The following is a 25,576-nucleotide window of genomic DNA, read 5'->3' as shown; positions in this document are numbered from 1 at the left end:
TGCTAAATAAGGGGTTCCATATTTTGCTCAACTGCCTTTATGGCTTCAGCACCATATTCCAATTGCATGCATCAAGCGTTCCAATTGTTCAATGAGTATAAGCAAAGACCCTTCTGAACTGCTTGATGAGTAGACCAAAAATTTGTCTTAATCAAGTTTATAATCCCGGCAACAAATGGAAATGTTAACATCAAGTGTGCCTTGAAGATAATCTATAACTCAACTACAAGATTTTAATTGTCCAATTATCTGCTATTCGCACATTTGGCTTCCGGATGGTTGCAAAAGAAGGGCTCTTTCCTGGTCTGATTGTAAGTGGCCCCATTTCAATACCTACCTTCTGGTTTGCTGGTTCAATGAGTGCAGATTTTGGTGCAGGAGACAATCCTAGCAAAATGATCCTCTCCACAGTGCAGTCCAAGGAAAATTTGTTTCCGCCAGCACCAGAAGGGGCAGCATTTGAAGATGTAAGCTTTCCATTTGAAAACTTGAAGTGGCGATGGATGTAGGCACCATTCTCGAAATTGAAGCTCTTGCCATCATCGATATAGAGCTCACCTTCAGCTTCCTTGGAGCTATTGAGTGCAATAACCTAATGCATACAAGATACCTCGCTTTAACAAAACCAATGTAAAAAATCTTGCAATTAGCTAATCAAAAGGTGACAATATTCCCATTAACCAAGTGAAACATAATGAAAACGGGCAAAATCAATTTAAAGCTTGTTATACGACTAGAGTTCATATCATGACCAGAGACATCAGATTCACATCTTTTAATTGAAGAACCTAAAAAGGATATTTAGGGAAAAAAAATAAAAATAACATCTTTTGTCTTGTCCAGCCAAATTCTCCCAGACCTAAGTCATGGAAAAACCTCTTTCATTTACATCCTTTGTTTGAACATTCTTCTGAATCCTATGGTTACAACCATCTAAAAACAGAGAAGAAAATAGTTCATTTTGAAGAAGTGGGTAAGGAGTGCACCCTCCCCCACCTTCCCGTCTTTTCTCACTATTTTTCATATATGTAGTAAAAGAACATAAGTTTAACTTCCACCTGTTGTTCCATTACAAACCATGGTTTAACAACCAACAAAATAAGTAGAGCAAGGGAAGAATAACGGGATACTTGAAACACCCTCAGTAGGTGATGTTGAACTAACTCAAATTAACTGAAACCCCTGAGACCCAAAAACCTAACAATGTTGAACAAAATAAAGTCATTTTATATTAGAAAGTAGCAATCATGGAATTTGGTGCCCATTCTGATCTGCATGCAGTTGTGATCGTCCATGGTCAATTAGATTCTCATTCTTTATTTCTTATATTCCTGCTCTTATCTCAAGTAATTAAATTATCTGGAGCAAGTAACACCATTTTTCTCAGAAATTAGTATCACATTCAAGAGATTTAACACATACACCGCCACAAGTTTTGTTTACACTGAAAACATCTGCTTGACCACCAACCATCCCAGTGTTATAGCAACTTCAGCCTTCCTAAGTGTTTTAGCAACTTACAAGTGAGAGCTTGCTGCAAAAGGCTTAACACTTACCAACTTGGATGAGTTAATTTTGATAAATCATTGCAACTAAACCCACCCATATCACTTTCCAGATTATGAAAATTTGGATAAACTAAACGAAGACAAGTGCATTGCACATGCATTACAGCTAGTAACTTCAATTGATACATGGGCTGCGCTTATTACTAATCAGAACGTCAAAGTGAGAATGGCTGGGTATCATTCAATTACATACCAGTGTATAAGGATCTTTGTCCATTTGTGTAGAGCTTCGGCGAAACCGATCCTTCCTTGGGATGATAGTTCCAGCCCTTTGAAATGCAGGAACACTATCTTCCAACGCCTCAAATTTGTGCCTCTTACCTCCCTTGTATGTAGCTCCATTCCTCAAGTCATACCAAGATTGGTCTCCAGGAAGATACACTGAAACGTGCTTAGCTCGCTGTTTGCATTTTACATAGTATTTAGTACATGATAAAGGACAATATAAAAGACAATAGCTAAATGCATCAAATAGCTTAAACAGATCTCCTCATGGTATCACCTCAGTATAAACTCCTTGCACCAAAAGACCATTTCCAACCATGAAAGCCTCGTCATTACTGAAAGTTTCTTCATCAGCAGGAAATTCCATCCAAAGTGGACGTATAACTGGAGTACCAGTTACGTTTGCCTCCCTAAATAATGTATAAAAGTAAGGAAGAAACATGTAGCGAGTATGTATTGCCTCCCTTATCAACTGTGTATTTCTTTCTCTGTAACAAATAACAGAAATAAATGAGATCAGGTAAAGTTATGACAATATATGAGATGATAAAACTTTCTACATGAAGAAGTGGCTTTGCTTTCCTCGCCTTCTAGTAATCATAAGATTAAAGTAAGAAATGTTTAAGTCAAAGGGCATAATTTATACTGTGAAAAGAATTAAACAAAATCTAAGACTTTTCTAATGAGTTGTTTGAACTTCTAACATTTGCAAAGATCAATTGAGAATCATCACCAGTTAAGTTGATAACCTAGGTAAAATGTCAGAAATTTTTTTCACCACATTGCATCTTTGAGAAAGTGCTGAGAATCAAGGACCACAAGACCATAAGCAGGACTTCTTCACCTTATTTCCTATGCATATGCAATTTTTTCCTGTTAAGGGAGGGAACACTTTGATCTTAAAACACTACTAAACATATGATTCCAGCTTAAATTTGCTCTTTCATTGAGTTCTCACCAAAGTTACAGTACAAGTCTATGCCTAGATGCTACGGATGATAGACAAAAATTAACAGCTTGGTGACAATTTTTAAACCATTCAGAGTGAAACAATTTATGTATTGCATAGAATGTCACCCAACAGAGGAAACTCAATGCATTTTCACAGACTTCTGGCTGCTCTTGCTCTCAAAGATTAACCTTCATAATAAGTTTCAGGGTTTGTATTAAATGAAAAATGAAGTAGATAGTTGTATATGCAGAAATGTTCATTTTATTTCAACATGGTTTACTGAACCCATAATGTATGGATTTTGCATATTTTGTCCAAATACGTAAAAGATCCATAAATAATTTATTTCTGCATCCCACAAATATAAATGAACACAAAAAAGCTCACAGGTTGATCAGACCTCTGAGATCTATCCAGAAGATTACTTCTAAATTAATGCTCTAAGAAGATTATAAGGTTGAAGAGTAACAATAAGTTAATCTGGTATAATCAAATTGCCTCTCTGGAAGCAAAAGTTCCCAAAGCACTTATACATCCCTTAATACCAATGAACTGGAGTTAAGAGAATTAGATAAGACTGAAACCGGACGCTGTGCATATGGTTGTTTAGTAGGCCTCTGAACAAGTTAGTTGTGGCTGCCTCTGTTTTTGCTCTAGAGATTCATTTACACATGGAATCTAGGTAGTGGAGATGCAATATCATTTACAGTTGACAAGTTAATCGTTTTGAAGCAAAAGGGACATGGTATAAGGGGTAATTTCTCCTTTCCATTCTTACTCTGTTGATGGAAGGCCTGTAGCAGGATGATTAGAGAATGTAAGAAACTTGATTGATAGAATCCAACAAGAAGTTGTCAACCAAGGAACTAATTAATTTGAAAATGGAAGGTAACGTATACCATGTCTCCTGTTCTTCAACTAGTCCCTAATTTGAAGCTCTAATGTCACATGCTCAGGCAGAGTGGAATGAAGTTGCATAGAAGCATATTCACAGCCCTCAATAGGGTAACCATTTTGGGAAACCATAAACACATTCACTTGGAGCTAACAAAGGGTAGGAAAATCAATATAAATTAGGATTTCATGCACAAAAGGGATGAAGAAACCCACTTATGATTAGTTTATATGCTCTCAAATTGAATACCTCTAGAATCTGTAGACTGGGACATATTATATTGACTGAACAATACCCTAAATGCTTTTTCCAACATCTGGAGGTCTTCCAAAGAAGAAAGAAAGAAGAAAGCATTTCTTAAGAAAGAAGAAAAATGCCTTTCCACAGACAAAACCCTTTTGAATCTTTTGCAGAGATCACACATAAACACTTAAAAGCAAATACTGTGGCCGCTTTTCAGTTCTCTGAGTCTTTGACTTATCTTTCAACCACATTTCCACAACAGAGAACTGCTGCTTCTCTAAAAAGACCAATACCATATTATTAATCTTGATGCCTATATAGCTACATTGTCTACCTATCAGAAAATGATATTTGACTATGAAGAGACAAGGAGACAAAGCCTCGGAATCCCAGCAACAAATGACAATGTTTAGCTAGCACGTCTGATCGACTGAAATCAGCATCAAGCTCAATGTCTGGTGACTAGACTCACCAAAGTTAACATGCTACAGAAGCAAGACACTCTTCAACTTCCTTTAACCCAGCACTTCTTTTTAACACTTCTTTTGTGTTAAATACAGCAATCTATTGTAGCCATTGAACTTAATGATAACCTGAACTAATTGTCATCAAAAGTTTCAACTTACATATTATGCATCTCTTCAAATGGCAGAAAACTAACTTCAAAATTTCATCATTTTGGCCATTCTTCTCATTAGCTAACTCCTAGAAGATTCTTTCACCTTTATTGTGTCCATGTATAGGTATAAAGTATTGCATTAACTATAAGAAGACTTTCTCATAGATGATTTGATAAGAATTATAAGAACAACAAAGATGTTCCTATATGTTTGCTGCAGGCCGCTTAGCAAGTGTTCTATACAATATTGTAGATGTTTCGAACCAAACACCTACTCCTAGTCCCAACATGGAAGTAAATTAGGTTAAGCATCTTCTTTAAGCATCATCATCTTAGGTGAGAAACAAAGATATCAAGTACCAGAAAATCCTAAAGCACAAACAGCAGCTAGTTTTTGTGCACATGTGGCTTTTTTGCCTGCCTTGTTCTTTGCGTAAGAGAAGGGGGGAGGAGTAAAAAACCAGAAAAAAGAAGAATCACAATTTCAATCTTGAAAGCATGAAAAATACACACAGAGATAATAAGATGATGATAGCATTAGGCGAATTTTTCTTGTATCTGCCAATTTGGATAATAAGAAGATATCATACCCAAACAACCAAGGTTCTCTTCTTTTGGTGTCTTGATGCGCATGTGCCCTGAAGAAGGGATAGTAAGCTCCCAGTTGATACCAACGCACTAACAAGTCAGGCTCAGGATTGCCAAAAAATCCACCAACATCGGCACCTGCAAAGTACTTCTAGCATCACTAACAATCATAAAAAGGACAGCTACTGATTGGTAGAAAAGGCTAAAGCACTTTACTAACCGCTGAATGATATTCCTGTTAGACCAAGGGTTAATAACATTGGAACTGAAACCCTTAGGTGATCCCATTCAGCTGTATTATCTCCTGTCCATACTGCTCCATATCTTTGAGTTCCAGGGAAAAAGGCTCTCGACAAGACAAAAGGTCTATCCTTTCCATTTTCTCGCTTGACAAGGCCATTAGATGTAGCCATGTGAAAGTAATAACCATAGGCATTATGTAACTCTCTGTGTTCAGTGCCTCCAAAATGCAAAGCATCCCTGGGCATTGTGACCTGGTTTCATGCAAAGTATAACTTAAAAAATCAAACTATGATATTATGACTGGATTAGTACGCTAAATAGAAGATAAAATATGAAAAATATATTCTTGAATTTCAGTAGCATATTCTTCTATAACCAAGTAGATGCAAAAACAGCACCCATCTGCATTATAACATCCTTATATATATATCTAATGATGCATCGACAATTTTCTTGTGCTGCGCCTTTACATATGTTCTTGCCTGAATATTGTAACTACTTCCTGTTGCCATCACCGTCCCAATTATTTAGTAAATAGCACACTACTGCCGCTAGCATTTTTAGTAACACATTGAAAAATCACAAAAGATGGAACAACATAAGAAGAAAAGGCTGACAACTGGAGATAAGAAAGAGATTCATCATTCACAAAGAATATGTTACATGAATAATCTCAAGCTTTACAAAGTAAAAAAAGATGACCTCAATGACATTTGTGCGACAAAAGTTTACTTTCAGCTGAAGTCACCTTTTTCAAAGGAATATGCAACAATATATAGATATACAAAAACAAAATAGATGCCCAGAAAGGAAATTCCTATATAAGCAATACAAACTATCACCTTAAGAAAATCTCAAATCAGCCAAAAGAGATCAAAGTTATGTTGCCTAAATGAGGATGGGTGATGCAGTGGCAGAAATTATTAGAATGCACTTCTGGAGTGTCCACCTAGACTTTGCTCTAAAGTTTATCAATTCTTTGCTATTTACCTTAATAACTAGCTTTTGTTGACTATTTTCTTGAGGATTTCTAATCCTAGAATGAACAGAATTTCTGCATCCTTAGGCTCAAATGATATTTAAGCTTCAAAGTGATTGTTGCGGCGTATCTTAGTCCTATATATCACACTTTCAAGTGGGCCAAGTCTTAACAAGGTATTCTAGCATGAAGAAAAGGAGGTCCAAAGCTGTTAGTGAATTTTGGGAAATACAGTGCTCTAGTTTCTCTGAATCTTGGCGGACTGTGATGCTTTCCAACCAGATTAAGTATGCTCCAAAACTCCTTCAATTTTGGAGTTTTTCTCTCTCCCCTATCTCCACATCGCTTCCTATTTTATTAAGTTGCAAAAATGCTGGAATTAAATTATAATTCATTACAAACTCATGAATGACTGCTCTTGTCCTCACGTGAACCCAACATTATCCATATAGAGTTCAGCCTTCAAGCTGTACAAGTCATACCATTACTGATCAGGAGATATAGAACAAAATCCCCATTGAAAATGATTGTAGCTTTATTTGAGCTAACAGGAGGATAAATGACATGCTATGTCTAAGTTTTATCAAGAAAAAGACAACCACTTAATGCTGCAACTTAATCAGGTTGACAAATTGATAAAATCTAAGATTGCATGAAGACTAATTGGCTCAGACCTCAGAAAGGCAATCAAGTCAATTTGATTTTATAGATAAGCTCAGGTCATCTGAAGCCAAAGAAAAGAATGACTCTCCAAACTTCTCACTCCCAAACCACCCTATACAGATATAAATGTTATCTCCTCGTATACTGTCAATGTCAGAGTCAAGGAGGCATTCCAGGAGTCAATGCTTTTATCACGTGTGTAGGAATATACTATCAATAGTTTGTCCAACTGGATTAATGATTTGAATTTAACATTTGCTATAGCTGGACACAAGAATACTAAGAGGGCGTTCTCAATATTTATCAAAACATATATGAGTAATGTCCTAAAGGACTTAGAACTAAAGGTTGAAAGACTTGCACAATACGAACCATTTACTGATCAAAACCATTGAGTAACAACAATTTACCTCTGGACCATTAAATACAGATGGCTCATTCATGTCATTCCATATGTACAAGGATGGAGTCGAACCAACGTAGTTACCATAGGAAAATTTGTCAGCCCACCAGGACCTAATATCTGGATTGACCACGTCAACATAAGATGAGGACCCAGGCCAGCACCACCCATCGAAATCCCTGTTACTTGCATCCTTGACGTAATAACCATTATCTGAAGCCTCCTTGTGTATGTAATAATTGTCATCCCGTTTAATATGAGGATCCACAATAGTAACCATATGCCTACCCTTTGCAGCCAACTTGTTCTGCATCTCTTCTGGGTTAGGAAATAAGACCTTGTCCCAAGTAAAATACCTCTTCCCATCTGTATGCTCGATATCAAGCCACAGTACATCATATGGGATATCATGCTCATCAAACTTCGAGTCAACACCAAAAACATCCTCCTCATCTCTGTAATTCCACCTGCATTGGTGATATGCCGTTGCAAACAACTGTGGCATTGCTGGTCTTCCTGTCACAGAAGTGTACTGCCTGATGACATCTTTTGGCCGAGGACCAACAAAAAAGAATGCATCCACCACTCCAGCCTCACTCATCCACAATGTATCAATCCTCTTCTCATCCACTGGCATCATTATCTTATCCTGACCAGCATTCCACCCTGTACCAAAAACATCAATCTGCATTTCAGCTGCATTCAACCAGAAAAACCCAGAACTCCCCCTTGCCTTTCCGTGAGAAAACATGAATGGAATGGAACCATATAGGCCAAAGGGTGATTCATGAAGATACTCAAACACATCAAGATTAAAAAGCCGGTAAGGCTCAGAAAAACCATCCTCCACACCAGGACCACTAGTAGGCTTCAAAGCCAAACTCGTAGCATGCTCAGGGATACCAGAAACAATATCAGCCCCGAAAAACGATACATCAAAACTTATGGATTGCGGACCATATGGCCTCGTGTCAGTATGCGATCTAAACCTCTCTTCCCAATCGTCCCCTTCTTTTTTCTCCCTTAGTTGCTCAAAATCAAACAGCCCATTTGAGTTTATAGACAAAACCCTCTTCCCATTCCCTCTCTCCCTCACAAAAACCTCAAATGGATCATGCCTAAGCACACCTTCATAATCACCATCTAAATATACAACTGATGAAAAACCCAAATCATTATCAATTTTCTCCTCACTAATCCTCTGTAAGTACAACTTCTTGCTCAAAAATTCGTCAACAATCACATCAGGGACCTCAAATCTTTTCTTGGGCGGGTTCAAAGATTGATCTTCATCAATTTTTAGCCTCAAAATGCCATCTTGATAAACTGAAATAGTGAGGAGTAAAGGCTTACTATCTACCTCAACTGGGGGATCTTGTGACTCATTATTTTCCGGGGTTTTTGTAATGAGCTTGGCGATGAGGTCACCGTCATCGGAAATTGAGACCTCCGTGGCGATCAGATTGCACGCACCGGGCTTCCGGGAACGAGCGCGTTTGCAGAAAGGTGTCTGGTTGCAGTTTCTGAACTCATCCTTTTTCCAAGAAAACACTGAAGGGCTGATCAAAAGGAGAAGAAACAAAACATGAAAGATTAAATTTGGGGATTCTTTCATTATTTCCTGGTGGGTTTTAGGGACCGAATTCAGCTGAGAGAGGTTTCATCAAAATGTGCATTGGAGGTGTCAAAGAGAAAGGACGAGTGTGTGTTGTGTGTGCAAGAGAGAAAACACACTGGGAGATTGGTAGTTTAGTGCAGATTTAAAAGAAGAGGGAAGTGTGAAAGTACTGAGCCCAAATTAGTGATTGGGCCAATTGGCCTCCTTTCGCAGCAGAGTCCAAGTGTCCAATCACTGCATTGCTTCTTTGTATTTTGGACTCTGTCTTTTCCTTTTTTTTTTCTTTTTTTTAATGAGGAAAATTTGATGGCAAAACTAAAATACTACTTTGATGTAATTTGTATTTTTGAGAGAATCTAAAATTCCTATAGAGTATCATACCCTCAAAGTCAATTCATTGTTGGATGGTGAAATAAGATTTTTAGACCCTTGAATTAAATATCATCGTTGAGGTAATAATTCCTTAAAAGGGCTATGGAATTTTTCTATATTTTTAGGGGTCAATTGCAAGTGCCATCTACAACAATACGCACTTCTCACTTTACTCGCCTTGTTTCCATCACACAATCTTTACGTTGTGACCTAATCTACTTATGAACCTCAAATTGGAAGCGATTTTGCCTAAAAGAAATTTAATGCCAATTACGCTATACCTTGTACATTAGGATAGAAATATGTGCACTTGAGGACATACTTATTCACAAATCATAACTATTATTACTTATACTCTGTGAGGTTATTTTATTTTCATCATATTAGTTTGTACCGTTGCTTCTGAAATCTTTGCTTTTATTAAGGACATGTATGTATTTTCTCCAATGTGTGCATCTAAAACGATGAAATGGAATTCAATTTTGGGTCTGCTAAGTTAATTGTATCATATTTGGAAGAATGAAAATTCTAGGTGGCAAATTAATTAAAGTTGACCAATGAAGGGGTAAACTGAGAAGTTTGTAAATTTTGAGCATTTATATTTTACTTAACCATATTAAGGTTCAGAAAAGGCTGTTGTACTTGAGAATTAATTAGCCTCCATAGCTAATCTTTGAGTTTTTGGTAAAAGAAAACCTAAATTTCGATGTTAAATGGTTAATTTTGCGCTTAATTTGTGAATATTTCTCCTTTTGTTTTGTCAAAAAATGGTGTTAATTGCTAAATTCTATTCACATTTGATTTTTAGTGTTGTTTTTAGGAATTTATGGTGAAAAGAGAGTAAAAAGGGCATTAAAAGCTGAATTTTCCAAAGACTATACTTTACAAGACATGGCTACATCTTAACCTGTTGTGAAGTTCGAACATCTCGAGATTGGAAGCGGATCCTATTCGATTTTTCTACTGATCAAGAGATTTTATTTCTTTTTTGAAGTTGGATATTGATTAATTTTTAGGAAGAATATCTTTTATTTTTTTTAGTAATATTGATAGTATTATATTGATAAAAGCAGTCTTATCCTATTTAGAATAACAAGGCAAATACTAGTAGGGGATCATGGTGACTTTTGGGAGACAATTAGAAACGAATAAGTTAGAAATAAAACAGGATTATTTGGCCTTAGCTTTCCTTTATTCTTAGAAATAAAATTTTCCTTTATTCCTTTTCTTCTTTTCCTCTTCAACTAAAAACCCTAATCATATCTTTGGCTGTGTTTCAACTATAAGGCATGGCTAAATCCTTGTTCTAGTCAAAGGACAATCAAAATTTTGGTTCATCGAATACTGTGAGATCTAATTTAGTTTATTTGCTTCATTTATTTATAAGTATTTATATATTTTTTGTTCGTTCATGAATATGATTATTTTATACGATAAAATAACTGGCCACTATTTAATTATTAGAATAATCTACTTCCATCTAAAATATCAAATCCATAATTGTTTGATGATTTTAGTGTTTGTGGAGAGTGATATAATTTGATTATAGTAAAAACTTTTGAATTTATGTCATGGGAATATATAGTTTGACCTAAATAAACAGAACTTGTGTATTTGTTGGTCAGAATTGGTAACTTCTCTAATTATTAATGCTATCAATAGGTTAAATTCTAAGAGATTGTTTAGGGTTGCTTAATTGGCAAGAGAAATAGTCGTAGATCTTGTTGTGATTATTGAAGCAGTAAGGAAAAACAGGTTGTCAGAACTTGTTGGCAGCCATAACAAATTCATTTATAAATAAATGAATTTTATCTTTGCATTGATGATCAGTTAAATGAACAAAGTGAAGATTAAACCTTTGACTAGAGAATTGTCTTTTATTGGTTTACTTTTATTTAATTTTATGCTATTGATTTTTTTTATTCAAGTGAGTTATTTAAGTAAATTTTCTACAATCCCCTATTTTATTTATTGTTTCTTTGCAAAGAAATAAATCATCCAATCCTTGAAATTACGAGCCTCTTCATCACTATACTTTTTTTTTTCCAGACGGAGGGGTATTCAGGTCATTGGGTAGACATCCCTCCTGGCCCGAGAGGATAGGCCCCTTCCCCCGAGCACGTTAACCCTGGGACTCGATCCTTGGTGGGGGAGATGGACAACGGCTTCTGAGGGGCTGCCGTGACCAAACGAGCTACCCAGGAAAGGCCTCTTCATCACTATACTTGAATTGATATTTTTAGAGTAGGAATTTTATTTTTATTGGTTTGATACCTAACAAATTTTGGCGCCATCGCCGAGGACTAGTGCTTTATTAGTTTATTTTTTGGATTTTTTATTTTTGTTTTTTCCTTATTCTATTGCTAGTTTATGGCTATCAATACTCAATGATTTGATGGTATACAGGATTTCATTCCCAAGAGGGTTAATAAATCAAGTGACTCTTCTATTGATCAATGTTTATATTTTATAACATTTCTTGTGAAAAAGTTGGTTGTAAGGCAAGTGCAATAAATTAAAACCTATGGAATATGTTATGTTTTGGGTCATCCAACTAACATGTGTCCCACACTACAAGATGGCTTGAACACCCAAGTTTATATTGTTGGAGGATTCCTAAACCCTCTCCAAAGGGGGTATGATCCTTGTTCAAACATGTACACTCAAGGATGGAAGGATAACTCTAGCTTTAGTTATGCAGCGAGGCCTCTAGGTTTCAATAGCAACAACCATCATCCATGCCAAGTATATCTCTTGAGAAAATTGTTAAATCAATAGATAGTAATATACAACAATTTCAATAGGAGACAAGAACGAATATTCAAAACCTAGAGGATCAAATGAGTCAACTAGTATCTACAGTGAGCCCGACTAAAGTCTCAAATTTCTGAAAAATTGCACTCATAGACCATTGTTCACCCCAAGTAAAATGTGAGTGTAATTACCTTAAGAAGCGATAAAGAAGTGCAAGAGTCTCAAAAGGTAGGATTTAAGCATGTAGTTGAAGAGGAAGTTGAGAAAGAAGAAATGAGACTCCAACCTTAAACTTCTCTGATGAAAGAGTCTAGTGAACAACCCTCAACTATGGTGATACCTTCTTCATTTCCTAGTTGATTTGCAAGATCTAAGGAAGAGGGGAAGGAGCAAGAAATTCTAGAAATGTTTCACAAAATTGAGAAGCTGAATGGCAAGGAGAAAATCTGTATAGGGAAACATGCTTCAGCCTTATTGCAACAAATATTACATCTTAAGTGTGGGGATTTAGAAGTTTGTGAGAGATAAACTAGGAGTTGCAGTGACCAAACATTTTGAACCGGGGAATAAAGTAGCTCATTTGCTTAAGAATTACTGGCATGAGGAGGAAGTAATGAAAAGAGTTAAAAGATTTTATTCTTCTTGAACAAACATAGTATCATCTAGTCAAAGACGTTAAAAAAATGCGCTGATTGGGAGGCAACTTAGGGGTGGCAATTCGGGTCCAATCAGGTTGACCCGACCCGCCAAAAAATCTGTTGACCCGAACTCGACCCGTCAACCCGTGATGGGTCAGTATATCTGACACGAACCCGAAAATTTTGGGTTGGCGGGTCGACCCGAAATGACCCGAAAATTAATTTTAATTTATTAATTTATCACTGTAAATTCTAATAAAATCAATTTCTCACAAAATTAATTACATCATCAAGTAATAAAAATTTAAATAAATAATTTCAAATCAAATCCAAAATAAATTAAACACCGTAAAAGTGTTTTATTCCAAACCAAATATAAAATAAATTAAAACGAATTATATTATTTGTCCAAATATAATAATTTTAACTTCATACAAGGTAAATAAATTCATTTAGGATTAAGTAATTAATGCCTTTGAAAAAAAAGAATGATTTAGTTTAGTTAGATAAAATAATTTTTATGTTTATTAAATTATTTTTAATTTGTAAACGGGTCATATCGGGTCATATCAGATCACCACGGGTTGACCCGAAATTGACCTGTTTTCTTTTCGGGTTCATCGGGTTCGACCCGATTCTGACCCGAACCCCCAAAACTTCAACCCAAACCCATTAATTTCGTGTTAGATTCGTATCGTGTTTTCGGGTCGTGTCAGAAATTGCCACCCCTAAGGCAACCCAAGAGTTTCAATTTTTAGTCATTTTATGTTTTGATTTCATATTTTGTGTGAAAGTTAGGTTTATTTCATTTCCTTTTGACAGAAAACTTTTTGATGTAGGTTGTGGACACGTTCTGTGAAGCTTTCATTTTGATTAGAGGCAATTTCTTGGGCAGAAAACTTTCTAATATAAGACGTGTCCACGTTTTATGTCCAGTTTCAAATTTGAAATAAAACATGCCTACGCTCTATGCTAAATGAGACTTAGTGATTTTGAAACTTGGATGGAACTCTTCCTTATACAACGTGACCACGCCTTACAACAAAGATCTAGTGCAAAAAAAAAAAGGCTCATAAGGCATGCCTACGCTTTATACCATGTTTTTATTTCTTTCTTTTGCCCTAATTTACTCTCTCTTCTTTGTTTCTTTTCCTTAGCAGCCTCCAATATCGTGACTCTACCATCATCGCTGATGACATCTTTCTGTCATTGTAGTCATTATTCCGCCATCTCCATAACCCAACACCTTAATGCGTGCTTCACATACATTGGTTTTTAAGTAATGTATTCCCTCCCGAATGCTTAGCTCAATATTCAAGGGAATTCTCTTATATCTTTTTGCACTTATATTTCATCTATTGAGAGCAATGTCTGATTTAAGTGTAGGGGGGGGGGGATATTTCAAGTGTAAAATTTTTTCATGAAAATTCAAAATTTTTAATTTGGTTTTGGAGTTTCTTGTGTTACGAAAATATAGTCAAGACAAATCTGAGTACCGTAATGTTACTAGTATGAGTATTTTATTTTCTTGCAATTGACTTGAATGAAGGATGTATAAGATTTGACATATTTTTAACTTATTTGTGAGCTTTCGAGCCTAATGAACAGCTCATTCAAATTTGCTCTATTTTCTTTTGTTGAGTAATATCACACATGGTTTGATCATTCTAAAACTTGGTTTGTTATACATGTTGAAAACACACTTGAATTTGATACATTAAAATGACCAGGGCAATCAGGTTTAACCTTTTTGACTTTCTAAAGACCTACCTTAATTATGTTTATCCCTAGTTAACCATGTCTGAACCTTAACCCGTTTCTTTGTGTAATAGCCAAATTTGTTACCTTAAGCCTTTTCATTTGAACCTTCTTATTTAAACCCTGGGTTAAAGGAATACTTTAATATTCTTGCAAGAAAATTTCAAGTGTTGTTACAAGAGTATGGTTAGAGTTGGCAAGTGTGTTAGTTATGTCTTGTGAAAAAAAAAGGAAGAAAAAATGAAAGAAAATACAAAAAAATACAAAAAAAATTGGAAAAAAGGAAAAATATGTTGGGAACTGCACTTGTAAATATGTGTTGTTTAATAAATTAGGGGTTAAAAACAAAAACAATATTTTGATGGCTGGCTGGGTGATTTACTGTCCGTTTGCTTTTTGTGAAAGGACGAAATTGTCCCTCGTGTCGTGAGCTCAGGCGGCTTTTTTGAATGAAGGGCCGAATTCATACGCACCCCAACTTATTTAGGGGCTTAATTGTTACATAAAATAGGTAAGAGGCCAAAATCATACAAAGGCAATAGTTTGAGGCCGACAAGGCGATTTACTCCTATCAAAAATCCTATCACGTGACCTCCTCCGCTGCAACCCAGCCTAACAAGTTGCCGGTTGGAATTTCGTGTCTCTGCACATGCTTTTTACATTCCCCAAGCAGATAAGAAACTCTTATGTGTCAGTTTAAAACCAACGGCACTCCACCAGCATAAGCTTCCCTGGTTCTTCTTTATCATCTTGAGAGTCCAGCAAGTTCAACCTTTGAGGATTGCGTACAGATTTGTGCTTGACATGGTACTAAAAGTTTAATCATAGGTGACCGCGTCTCAATCAGCAAACATCATTAAGATTTCAGAAGCCTTTTTCTTCTGTTTTTTTGCAAAACGTTAAACTTGGTGGATGCCTCTCTGAAGTTTTACAGCCAATTCCTTGGCTTGTGGATAGCCAAAATTTCAGAGTTTTGGCTGCATTGTTAGACGTAAGTGGCTCTTGACGTCTGAATCAAGCTAGGACCGAGGGCTTCTGCAGTCGAGTAAAAGGAGTTCTCAATTTAGTGTCTAGTCCCGATTATTACACTGAAATAAATTATTTGCTTCCATTATCAATGGATTTAATTCAATAATTTAGTATTGATGCCTGCATCACAATTCAACACCAAATATTCACATGATCAGTTGTTGAAAATTGTAATATATATTTGTTGTCATGCATGCATGTTACAATGTCGGTTTCAAAGTTACATTATTGTTTATTAGAATAGTCAAAATCCCATATGAAAATGTCACCTCTTTATACCATCTTGAGTTGTGTGACGTTGATAAAATTAATTCTCTACCCGTTTCATATGTATTCCTAACAATTTCATTCTTGCAAGCAAGCAGCTGAGAAGAACATATAGAACAATTTCTCCAATATTTTCTTTGCTCGTTGAATATTATAATTTCGGCATCAAATGATTGCTGGATTTGCATTCTCACATGTAATCACGATGACAACTTCAATTGATTGTACGAGTTTGAGTTGTTTGGTGCAATAAACTCTAATCTCTACCTGATTCATGTAAGTTTCTGGCAATGTCATTGGAAAATCTTATTAAATTTCTTAAGCTAGATGAAAAATATACAAAAAATTTTTAACCTCTGGTCGCTTCCTATTTTTAACTGTCATTCTGAGATTTGAACCCTGATTTAGACAACAGGGAGAATGCTAATGGTCCTCCCTTGGCTATTAGGCCAAAAAAAATAACCTGATTCCCTATATAACTAATGGGATTAATTTTTTGTCAGTACAAAGAATTTTTTTTTTTAGGAAAAATCGTTCAAAACGTCTCTCACATTTTGTAAAATGGCTTTTTTCATCCCTCATTTTTAAAAGTGTACTTTTACGTCCCTTAAAATTTACATTGATCAAATTCGGTCCCTGTCTAAGTTTCCGACTAGTTTTTGGTCGGAATCCACCAGGTGCCTTGCACGTGATCATTTTTAAAAGGCAAAATTATCAAATCAAAATTTACATAATCCGATTACATAAAATGAATTATTTCGTCCCTCACATTTCACAAATAAATTTTTTTATCCTTCATATTTTACAAAATAAATTTTTTCATCCCTCATTGATCATGCATACGAATAACTTTTTTTTTTAAATTCATGTACATATCTATTTGATTTCACTTGAATAATATGAATAATATGTAATATATCTCTATTTGATTTCGCCTAAATGTACTGTTTAAGTGAAATTAAATAGATATATACAGGGGTTTAAAAAAAATTATTAGTTTTTCACTCATGTTCATTTCCTTTTACTCGAAAATTGAAAATAAAGAAGATATTTAATTCTAAACATTATCAAGTATTTACATTGAATTAAATTTGGACAAAAAAAATAAACAAAGAAAAAGTATGACAAAAAGAAGTAAGTGATTGACACTTTCAAATTTTAAGACAATCACAAGGCAAGAAATTCAATTGTTGGTTTTAAAGATGATGAGTAAAAATTTCAGATTTAAACTGCAATTTGTTAGCATGACTATAGAATTTGAATTAGGACTGATTAATTACATGACCTTATTATACAACTCAATAAATGAATTATTACCAAAAGAAAAATGTTACAAATATTGAATAGATTCATATGGTAAAATCAAATAAATAAATAAATATATATATATATATATATGGGTTTAAAACAAAATTGTTAGATTTAAACCAATCTATATCTCTATTAAATAGCATGTATACAATTATAATTAGTCTGTTTAGGTGAAATCAAATAGAGATATAATACATGTTATTCATACTGTTTATGTGAATTCAAATAGATATATACATGGATTTTAAAAAAAAATTATTTATACACATGGTCAATGAGGGATGAAAAAAGTTATTTTGTGAAATGTAAGAGATTAAAAAATTTATTTTGTGAAATGTGAGGGATAAAACAATTCATATGAGATTAAAAAATTTATTTTGTAAAATGTGAGGGATAAAACAATTCATATTGTGAAATGTAAGGGACTATAGATCGGATTATGTAAATTTTAGTTTGATAATTTTGCCCTTAAAAAATGATCACCTGTAAGGAACGTGATGAATTCCGGTCAAAAACTAGTCGGAAACTTAGGTAGGAATCAAATTGATTAATGTAAAGTTGTAAGGGAAGTAAAAATACACTTTTAAAAATGAGGAACAATAAAGTCATTTTACAAAATATGAAGGATGTTTTGTATGATTTTTTCCCTTTTTTTATGAGTAGGTTTAGATGAATGCCACATCGTCATTAATCAAAATTTAAAATTATCTTTTATCGATGTATTATATATCTATACCTGTTAATATAAAATTTTTTATACTGACGGTATATATAACATTAAAAAATAAACAATCCATAACTAAAACGATCTTTCCTTCACTTTTTTCCCCCTATTTTTGGGCTCGAGTAAAATATACTATTTTACAATTCGAGCCATCTCTTTCCCAGTTTTCCTTCGAGACTGGCGTCATTTGTTTTCTCATGAAGACTCGAGCCATTTTTTATGCATTTTTTTTAGCTCTCTTGATGATTCATGATGCATGATCATTTAAATAGCTTAATGATTGGAAGGATATTGAAGAGCACTTCAAATTGTTGATTCCATTTCATCATCATTTTAGCTGTGTTGATTCCATTTCATCATCATTTTAGCTGTCAAGTTCTACATATATGTAACTTGAGTAATCTAGTCTGAATCATCCGGCTGTACCATTTCCATTTGATCAGTGTGAAGTGCTAAGACTGAGGAATGGAGAACGACGACCAAAATACTTCAGTCAAAGCATCAGGCAATCAAGAACTTCCACATAAGGGTCGAAAAGAAGAGGAAGTTGCAGATAAAGTTCCATACTACAAGCTGTTCTCCTTCGCTGATCGTGCTGACCATCTCCTAATGCTTGTTGGTACAGTCGCAGCAGTTGGAAGTGGGATTTGCTTGCCTCTTATGCAAGTGATATTGGGAGAGCTGATCAACTCGTTTGGTGAGACACTGGATAGAAAGCAAGTTGTGCATGAAGTATCAAAGGTACATATTAAGCACTCAAGTTTAGCAAACTAATTCCAAGTATTGTTACAGTTTTCTTTTTAAGGAATTAGAAAATATCCCATAATGTTTGTGTAGAAACTCCAGTTTTCTACTTAGCTTCTCTACTTCCATTGGAAAGTTATATCAGATAACTACATAATTGGTATCCGGCAAATGTAAGTACAGTATGTTGATATATCATGTCTTGTGAAGTCCTGAATATCTGAGTAGCAAAATGATCTTCAGGTATCTTCAAAGTATGTGTACTTGGCTCTGGGGTCTGGAGTAGCATCGTTCTTGCGTAAGTTAATTTGATTTCCTGGACAGTAATTTGCCCAACAGTACTGTGGTTCTTTATTAAGAGAAACTCAACAATGCCCACTCTTGGCAGAGGTAGCTTGCTGGAATATCACAGGAGAGAGGCAGGCTGCTCGGATAAGAAGCTTATACCTGCGATCTTTATTAATGCAAGATATTGCATTTTTTGATAAAGAAATTAGTACAGGAGAGATAATTGAGAGGATATCCGTTGATACTATTACTATCCAAGATGCCATTGGTGAAAAGGTATTGGTGCTCAAGCGCAGAACAAGAAGAATTTAGCATCACTGAAGTATAATAGGATACTTTTCTATTTGATGCAAACAACAGGTTGGAAAATTCATACAGGTGTCTGCTTCTGTTTTCGGAGGCTTTATCATAGCTTTTATCAAGGGATGGCTACTCTCCTTGGTCTTGTTATCTTCAATTCCGCCACTCATCCTTGCGTCCTCTGCGATGACTATCCAACTGGCAAAGCGAGCATCTCAAGGACAAGCAGCCTATTCAGTAGCAGCAACAGTGGTTGAACAGACTCTCAGCTCAATTAGAACAGTAAGAATATTTTAAGAATAGTTCTGCAAACAGAATTTGTCTAGGATTTTTGTCTTCTGACTAGAGGACATTTTTTTTTTTTTTGGAATTTAGATTGCAGCTTTTACAGGGGAGAAGAAAGCTATTGTCGAATATGGCAATTCCCTAAATAAAGCATACAAATCAGGAGTGCAAGAGGGCTTGGCAGCTGGCTTGGGTTTTGGTCTTTTTACATTCTTTTCCTACTGCACTTATGCCTTGGCTATATGGTTTGGAGCCAAAATGATATCTGAGAAAGACTATTCTGGAGGAGATGTCCTGAATGTAACACTTGCTGTGTTATCCGGATCCTTGTGAGTAACCATTTTTTTGAAACATTCTTCTTTGTGTCTACGCGTGTTTGGGGATGAGAAAAGGGAAATGCTTATTGGATGTCATGCCCGAAGAGGTTTCATTTTGCAGGGTTGATGGCCTGATGTTTGTTAATGTGATTATACAAATCCTTAAATTGCTAACGAATTTCTGGTCATTTTGATTTTTTGCCAGTTCCGTTGGGCATGCATCCCCTTGCTTGAGTGCATTTGCATCCGGACAAGCTGCAGGTTTTAAAATATTTCAGATAATGAAGAGAAAGCCAGGTATCAGTCCTTACAATTCAGATGGACTGAAATTGGATAATATGTCTGGCACTATAGAATTGAAAGATGTCTATTTCAGTTATCCAGCAAGGGTACATGAACAGATATTCAGAGGATTTTCTCTCTTGATACCAAGTGGAACAACTACAGCATTGGTTGGACGAAGTGGAAGTGGAAAATCAACCGTTCTAAGCCTTATCGAGAGGTTTTATGATCCTCAAGCAGGCGAGGTTCTGATAGATGGAGTTAATATCAAGGAATTTCAACTTAAGTGGATAAGAAGCAAAATTGGTCTTGTCAGCCAGGAACCTGTATTGTTTGCCTCTAGCATTGGGGATAATATAGCATATGGGAAGGATAACGCGAGTCTTGAAGAGATCAAAGCTGCTGCAGAACATGCCAATGCTGCAAAGTTCATTGACAAATTACCTCAGGTTTATCTTTGAGACATGAATAGCATGAAGTTATGTTTGCACAGGTGTATATTTTAAACTGTCACATGAGCAATCATCTTTGAAAGCTAGGCACGTAATGCAGGCCTCACTTTTAGATGCAGGATGCCAAGCCAAGAACCTGCACTGCACTAGTAGTAAGACATGAAAAGATCTTTCTCATAATTGTTATCACAGGCTTCTCCAAGATGAGCGTATCTCAGAACTGCCTCAAATACAGAAAACAGAATATCAATAGGTTTTTTTTTTTTTTTTTTGCACCCAATCTTGCACCTTGTCTCCTCACAACTTCATTGTTGTTAAAAGCATCTTTTTTGACTTTTCTAAGCATACTTATATGCTCAGGGACTAGACACAATGGTTGGTTTGCATGGAATTCAGATGTCAGGGGGACAAAAGCAGAGAATTGCCATAGCAAGAGCAATTCTGAAAGACCCCAGAATTCTACTTCTGGATGAAGCAACAAGTGCTCTTGATGCAGAATCTGAGAGGATTGTGTAACAAGCTTTGGATGGGGTCATGGTCAACCGAACAACCGTTGTTGTGGCACATCGTTTGAGCACAGTGAAGAATGCAGATAAGATTGCTGTTACTGATCAAGGAAAGATTGTTGAAAAAGGTTAGTGCCTCTGTAGTATGGTATCTAAATGATTGATTACTAGTACATTAAGGTGATGGTTTGGAACAAACTGTGAAGAGCTAATATCTTTTGTCGATAGCTAAGTCTCATGTTTTGATTGTTTAATCTCAGAAATAGAGATATATCGGACGCACGATGAACTGCTTCTTTAGGACATACTCTTAGAAACCTTTCATACTGCTTGAGATTCAGTAAATTAATACCACAAATATACTAATTTAAATCCTAATTATCTCCATCAAAAGGTGTTGTGCATTGAGTGTCAGTTCTCCATTAAAAGGTGTTTTGCATTGAGTTTCATGAACTGAAATGAGTAACTACTTAGGTTTTTCAAACTGTCTTTCACAAAGCTAAACTGATACTTTCTTTTTTTAAGTCTTATAAAGTTTTTGATAAGGTCTCATATTGCCAGAAACTGTGATGCTTTGCTGGAGCTCTCTCAAGAGTGTAAATGAAGATAATCATCCTTTGGACCTTTTCTGCAACTAATATTATCAGTTTCTTAGTCCATTAGGCCGGTAAGGAAATGCTTATGGCTGATTCAATCTTTTGGACTTTCAGGTTCGCATGCTGAGCTACTACAAGATCCTGAAGGAGCATACTCCCAGCTCATACGGTTACAACAGCTTAGCAAAGAATCATATGACCATGTTGTGGATAATCATGATGGTTCAGAGATTGAAGTAGATTCTGGAAGACATTCGAGCCAGAGAATTTCCTCCCTAAAATCCATAAGCCAGTGCTCATCTGCAGTTGGTAACAGTAGCCGTCACTCATTCTCCATTTCAATTAGTCTGCCTGCCGTTGTCAGCATGCAAGAAACAGCACTGGGAAAATCCCAAGAACCAGTTTTGATGCCATCAAATATGGACCAACAAGTTCCACTTTACAGCTTGGCCTATCTTAACCATGGTTCAAAGTCGCGGTCGCGGTCGCGGTCGCGGCTTGGAACGTTCCACATCGGTCTCGGCATATCGGTCACGGTCTCGGTGAGACGCAAATTTTAAAGAATTTAATATTCTAAAAATTATTAATAATATAAAAAAAGTATGCTAAACAAAAATAATAAAAAATAGCCAAAGAAATGGCCTAATCAATCCGTCGCGGTGTAATTCGGCCGATTTCTCGTCTTGACTCGGGATAACTCGGAGTGACTCGGTGTGACTCGGCCGAGTCAATCCGTCGCGGTGACGTCTCGGCCGATTTCTCGGCGAGATGAGTATCTCGGTCTCGATTCGTCGCGGTCTCGTCTCGGACTAGGCCGAGACGGTGACGACTCGGCCGAGTCGTCTCGGTCTCGGCCGAGTCTTCGAACCATGATCTTAACAAACCAGAAATTCCACAATTATTGCTTGGTTCCTTAGCAGCTGTTGTTGCTGGAGCAATTTTACCAATTTTTGGGGTAATTCTCTCAAGAGCAATCAAGACATTCTATGAGCCTCCTCATGAACTTCATAATAATTCAAGATTCTGGGCATTAATGCTAGTAGTTCTTGGGGTGTCTGCTTTGTTGGCAACACCATTAAAAACATACTATTTTGCTGTGGCAGGATGTAAGCTAATCAGACGTATTCGATTGAAGTGCTTTGAGAAAATAGTTCATATGGACATAAGTTGGTTTGACAGGCAGGAGAATTCAAGCGGTAGAATTAGCTCCCGGCTTTCAATTGATGCAACATCTGTGAGAAGTCTAGTTGGCGAATCACTTTCCTTGCTTGTTCAGAATAGTGCAACAGCTTTCGCAGGCCTACTTTTCGGTTTTGCAGCAAGCTGGCGGTTATCTCTCATAGTAATAGTCACGTTGCCATTGATTGGCCTTAATGGATATATGCACTTGAAATCATTAAGTGGATTTGGTGCTGATGCAAAGGTTTGTCCAAAACTTGACTTTTGTGGGCAGAATTCTTAAGTAAATTGCATGCAAAGAGTATTAATGTTGACTTTTGACATGGTTAAAGGAAACCAGAACTCCTATTTGCTTTCATGCTTGTCTAGTACTTGCTCTTAAAATAACAAGCATAGACACTAAATAAGTTTCAGCTTAATTCAGAAGAACCACAGAGCTGATATTCACCATAATTCGTAAGTAACGACTATGTATAAACTTTGATTTTTTGCGATAAAATGAGGTAGGCCTTCAATTTGGAGAAATTTGATTCACCATCTGCAGGAAGGAGCATTAGTTTATCGTTCTTACAGTGGAATAGAAAACTAGTTATGCTTTCACAAATGAGTAACTTGAAGAAATAAGTGAGTCCTACATGTGATGTGAAGTGTCTTGAGGAGCCTGTGTATGTTCTGATAATTTCAAAAGTTAGTAAGCCAAAGAGAGATATTTTATTTTTAAAAGACAATTGTTGTCTTCTTAATGTTTGAACGAAACTAATGCCCCAAAAGTTTTTGTAATCTCCTTCTCAAAGATATGCACACTCTAGTATTTGTTTATGGAATTAAGGGATTGTCCAATACAATTTGAAATTCCATTCTCTTTACAGAAGTTGTACGAGGAAGCCACTCAGGTAGCCAGTGATGCAGTTGGAAGTATTCGGACAGTTGCATCCTTTTCTGCTGAGGATAAGGTGATATTCCTGTATGAGAAGAAATGCAAAGGCCCCGTGACAATAGGAATAAAACAAGGATTGTATGGTGCTGTAGGATATGGTTTGTCCATGTTCTTCTTTTACACTGTTTATGCAATCATTTTCTACACTGGAGCTCGACTTATTAAGGCTGGGGAGACAACATTTAGTGAGGTTTTCCAGGTAAGTTATTTAGTCTCATTTTCCAGGTGATTTATAGCTTTGTTGTAGCATTTGATCGTCCTGAAAATATGCAACTGGTAGGTTTTTTATGGCTTGAGCATGGCTGCCGTTAGTATATCTCAATCAGGCATGCTTAGTCCGGACTTCAGCAAAGCAAGAAGTGGTGCTGCTTCCATCTTTGCACTGCTTGACCTGAATTCACCTATAGACTCGAGCAAAACCACAGGAATTACTACGGACAATGTGAAGGGAGATATAGTATTTCAGCATGTCAGCTTCAAATATCCAAGTAGACCTGAAGTTCAGATTTTTAAAGATCTTTGTTTGGCTATTGAGTCTTGCCAGGTAAATTCTCGTGAATGGTTTTCAGTTCTTGAAGTTTTTAAATGTACTTGATTGCATCCTTTGCTGTGTATTTTACAAGGACAAGAAGTTGGTTTCTAATCACCTCTCTGATCAGAAAGAGAAACATGAAGTGAAACTAACAATATGCCCCTCAATGTTTTAGACACTTGCTCTGGTCGGAGAAAGTGGAAGTGGAAAATCTACCATCATTTCGTTGCTGCAAAGATTTTATGATCCTGATTCTGGCAAAATCACACTAGACGGAGTGGAACTGCAAAGTCTGAATTTGAAATGGTCAAGGCAGCAGATGGGATTGGTAAGTCAGGAACCTGTTTTATTTAATGGCACAATCCGTGCTAACATTGCATATGGCAAAGAAGGTGGTGCCACAGAGGCTGAAATCATATCTGCAGCAGAAAAAGCAAATGCTCACAATTTTATCAGCAGTTTACAACAGGTCTGAGCACTATTCTCACTTTTTAGCTTGTGTCAACATCAAACAAATCCATCTATCTCAATTCAGTGAAAAAGATTGATTAATTAAGTATTCCTATTATGGATCACTATTATGAGAAAGGTCCAAGATGAAATTTTATTCCTTCGACCGATGCAAAAAAAGAGTTCATGATTAGCTTTACATTCTTTGTTTTTGCCGTCTCATAGGTTTGCTATCCAATACATTGATTCACTACTGAAAAACCAAAATATATATATATATATATATATATATTTCAGGGCTATGACACAATAGTAGGTGAAAGAGGGATACAATTATCAGGTGGACAGAAGCAAAGAGTGGCGATTGCCCGAGCAATTATAAAGTCCCCCAAGATCTTACTTCTTGATGAGGCCACTAGTGCTCTTGATGCTGAATCTGAGAAAGTAGTTCAAGATGCATTGGTTCAAGCTATGGTTGGGAAAACCACAATAGTGGTGGCGCATAGGCTCTCCACAATCAAGGGGGCAGACTTGATAGCAGTTGTTAAAAATGGAGTGATTCAAGAGCAAGGAAGCCATGAAAGCTTGATTAGTCTGAAAGATGGCATCTATGCTTCTCTTGTAGAACAATATTCCAGTGCACCATCAACATGAAGGACAGCATTTCCACATTCTTTTCAGAAGAATGAAGCTATAAGGGGAGCTCTAAGGCTTGTATTTTGTTGTTCTACCCCAATGTCCTATGTTATTAAGTAAGCTTTTGATACCTCATCATAACCTGCAATTGCCTTTCTGGGATTTCTGTCATAGTGGCTTTAAGTCTTTGATAATCATATATATCACAAATCTATCTAATGAA

At 36.0% G+C, this 25,576-nt stretch overlaps 1 protein-coding gene and 1 pseudogene across 1 annotated transcript; one reads left to right on the top strand and one right to left on the bottom strand.

The window, feature by feature from the left end:
- On the bottom strand, positions 1-9,116 carry LOC113719149 (probable glucan 1,3-alpha-glucosidase). The gene is made up of 6 exons (XM_027244238.2): positions 7,386-9,116; positions 5,311-5,584; positions 5,093-5,228; positions 2,071-2,281; positions 1,762-1,968; positions 1-592 (listed from the first exon to the last, which is right to left on the bottom strand). Exons 1-6 carry the CDS (start codon positions 8,991-8,993, stop codon positions 224-226), a joined length of 2,805 nt encoding a protein of 934 aa, XP_027100039.1. The 5' UTR covers positions 8,994-9,116; the 3' UTR covers positions 1-223.
- A 9,198-nt stretch (positions 9,117-18,314) lies between these two features.
- Positions 18,315-25,576, top strand: LOC113719147 (ABC transporter B family member 11-like; annotated as a pseudogene).

Source organism: Coffea arabica, chromosome 11e (assembly GCF_036785885.1).
Source record: "Coffea arabica cultivar ET-39 chromosome 11e, Coffea Arabica ET-39 HiFi, whole genome shotgun sequence".
Lineage (NCBI taxonomy): Eukaryota > Viridiplantae > Streptophyta > Magnoliopsida > Gentianales > Rubiaceae > Coffea > Coffea arabica.
This window is presented reverse-complemented; position numbering and strand designations above follow the sequence as displayed.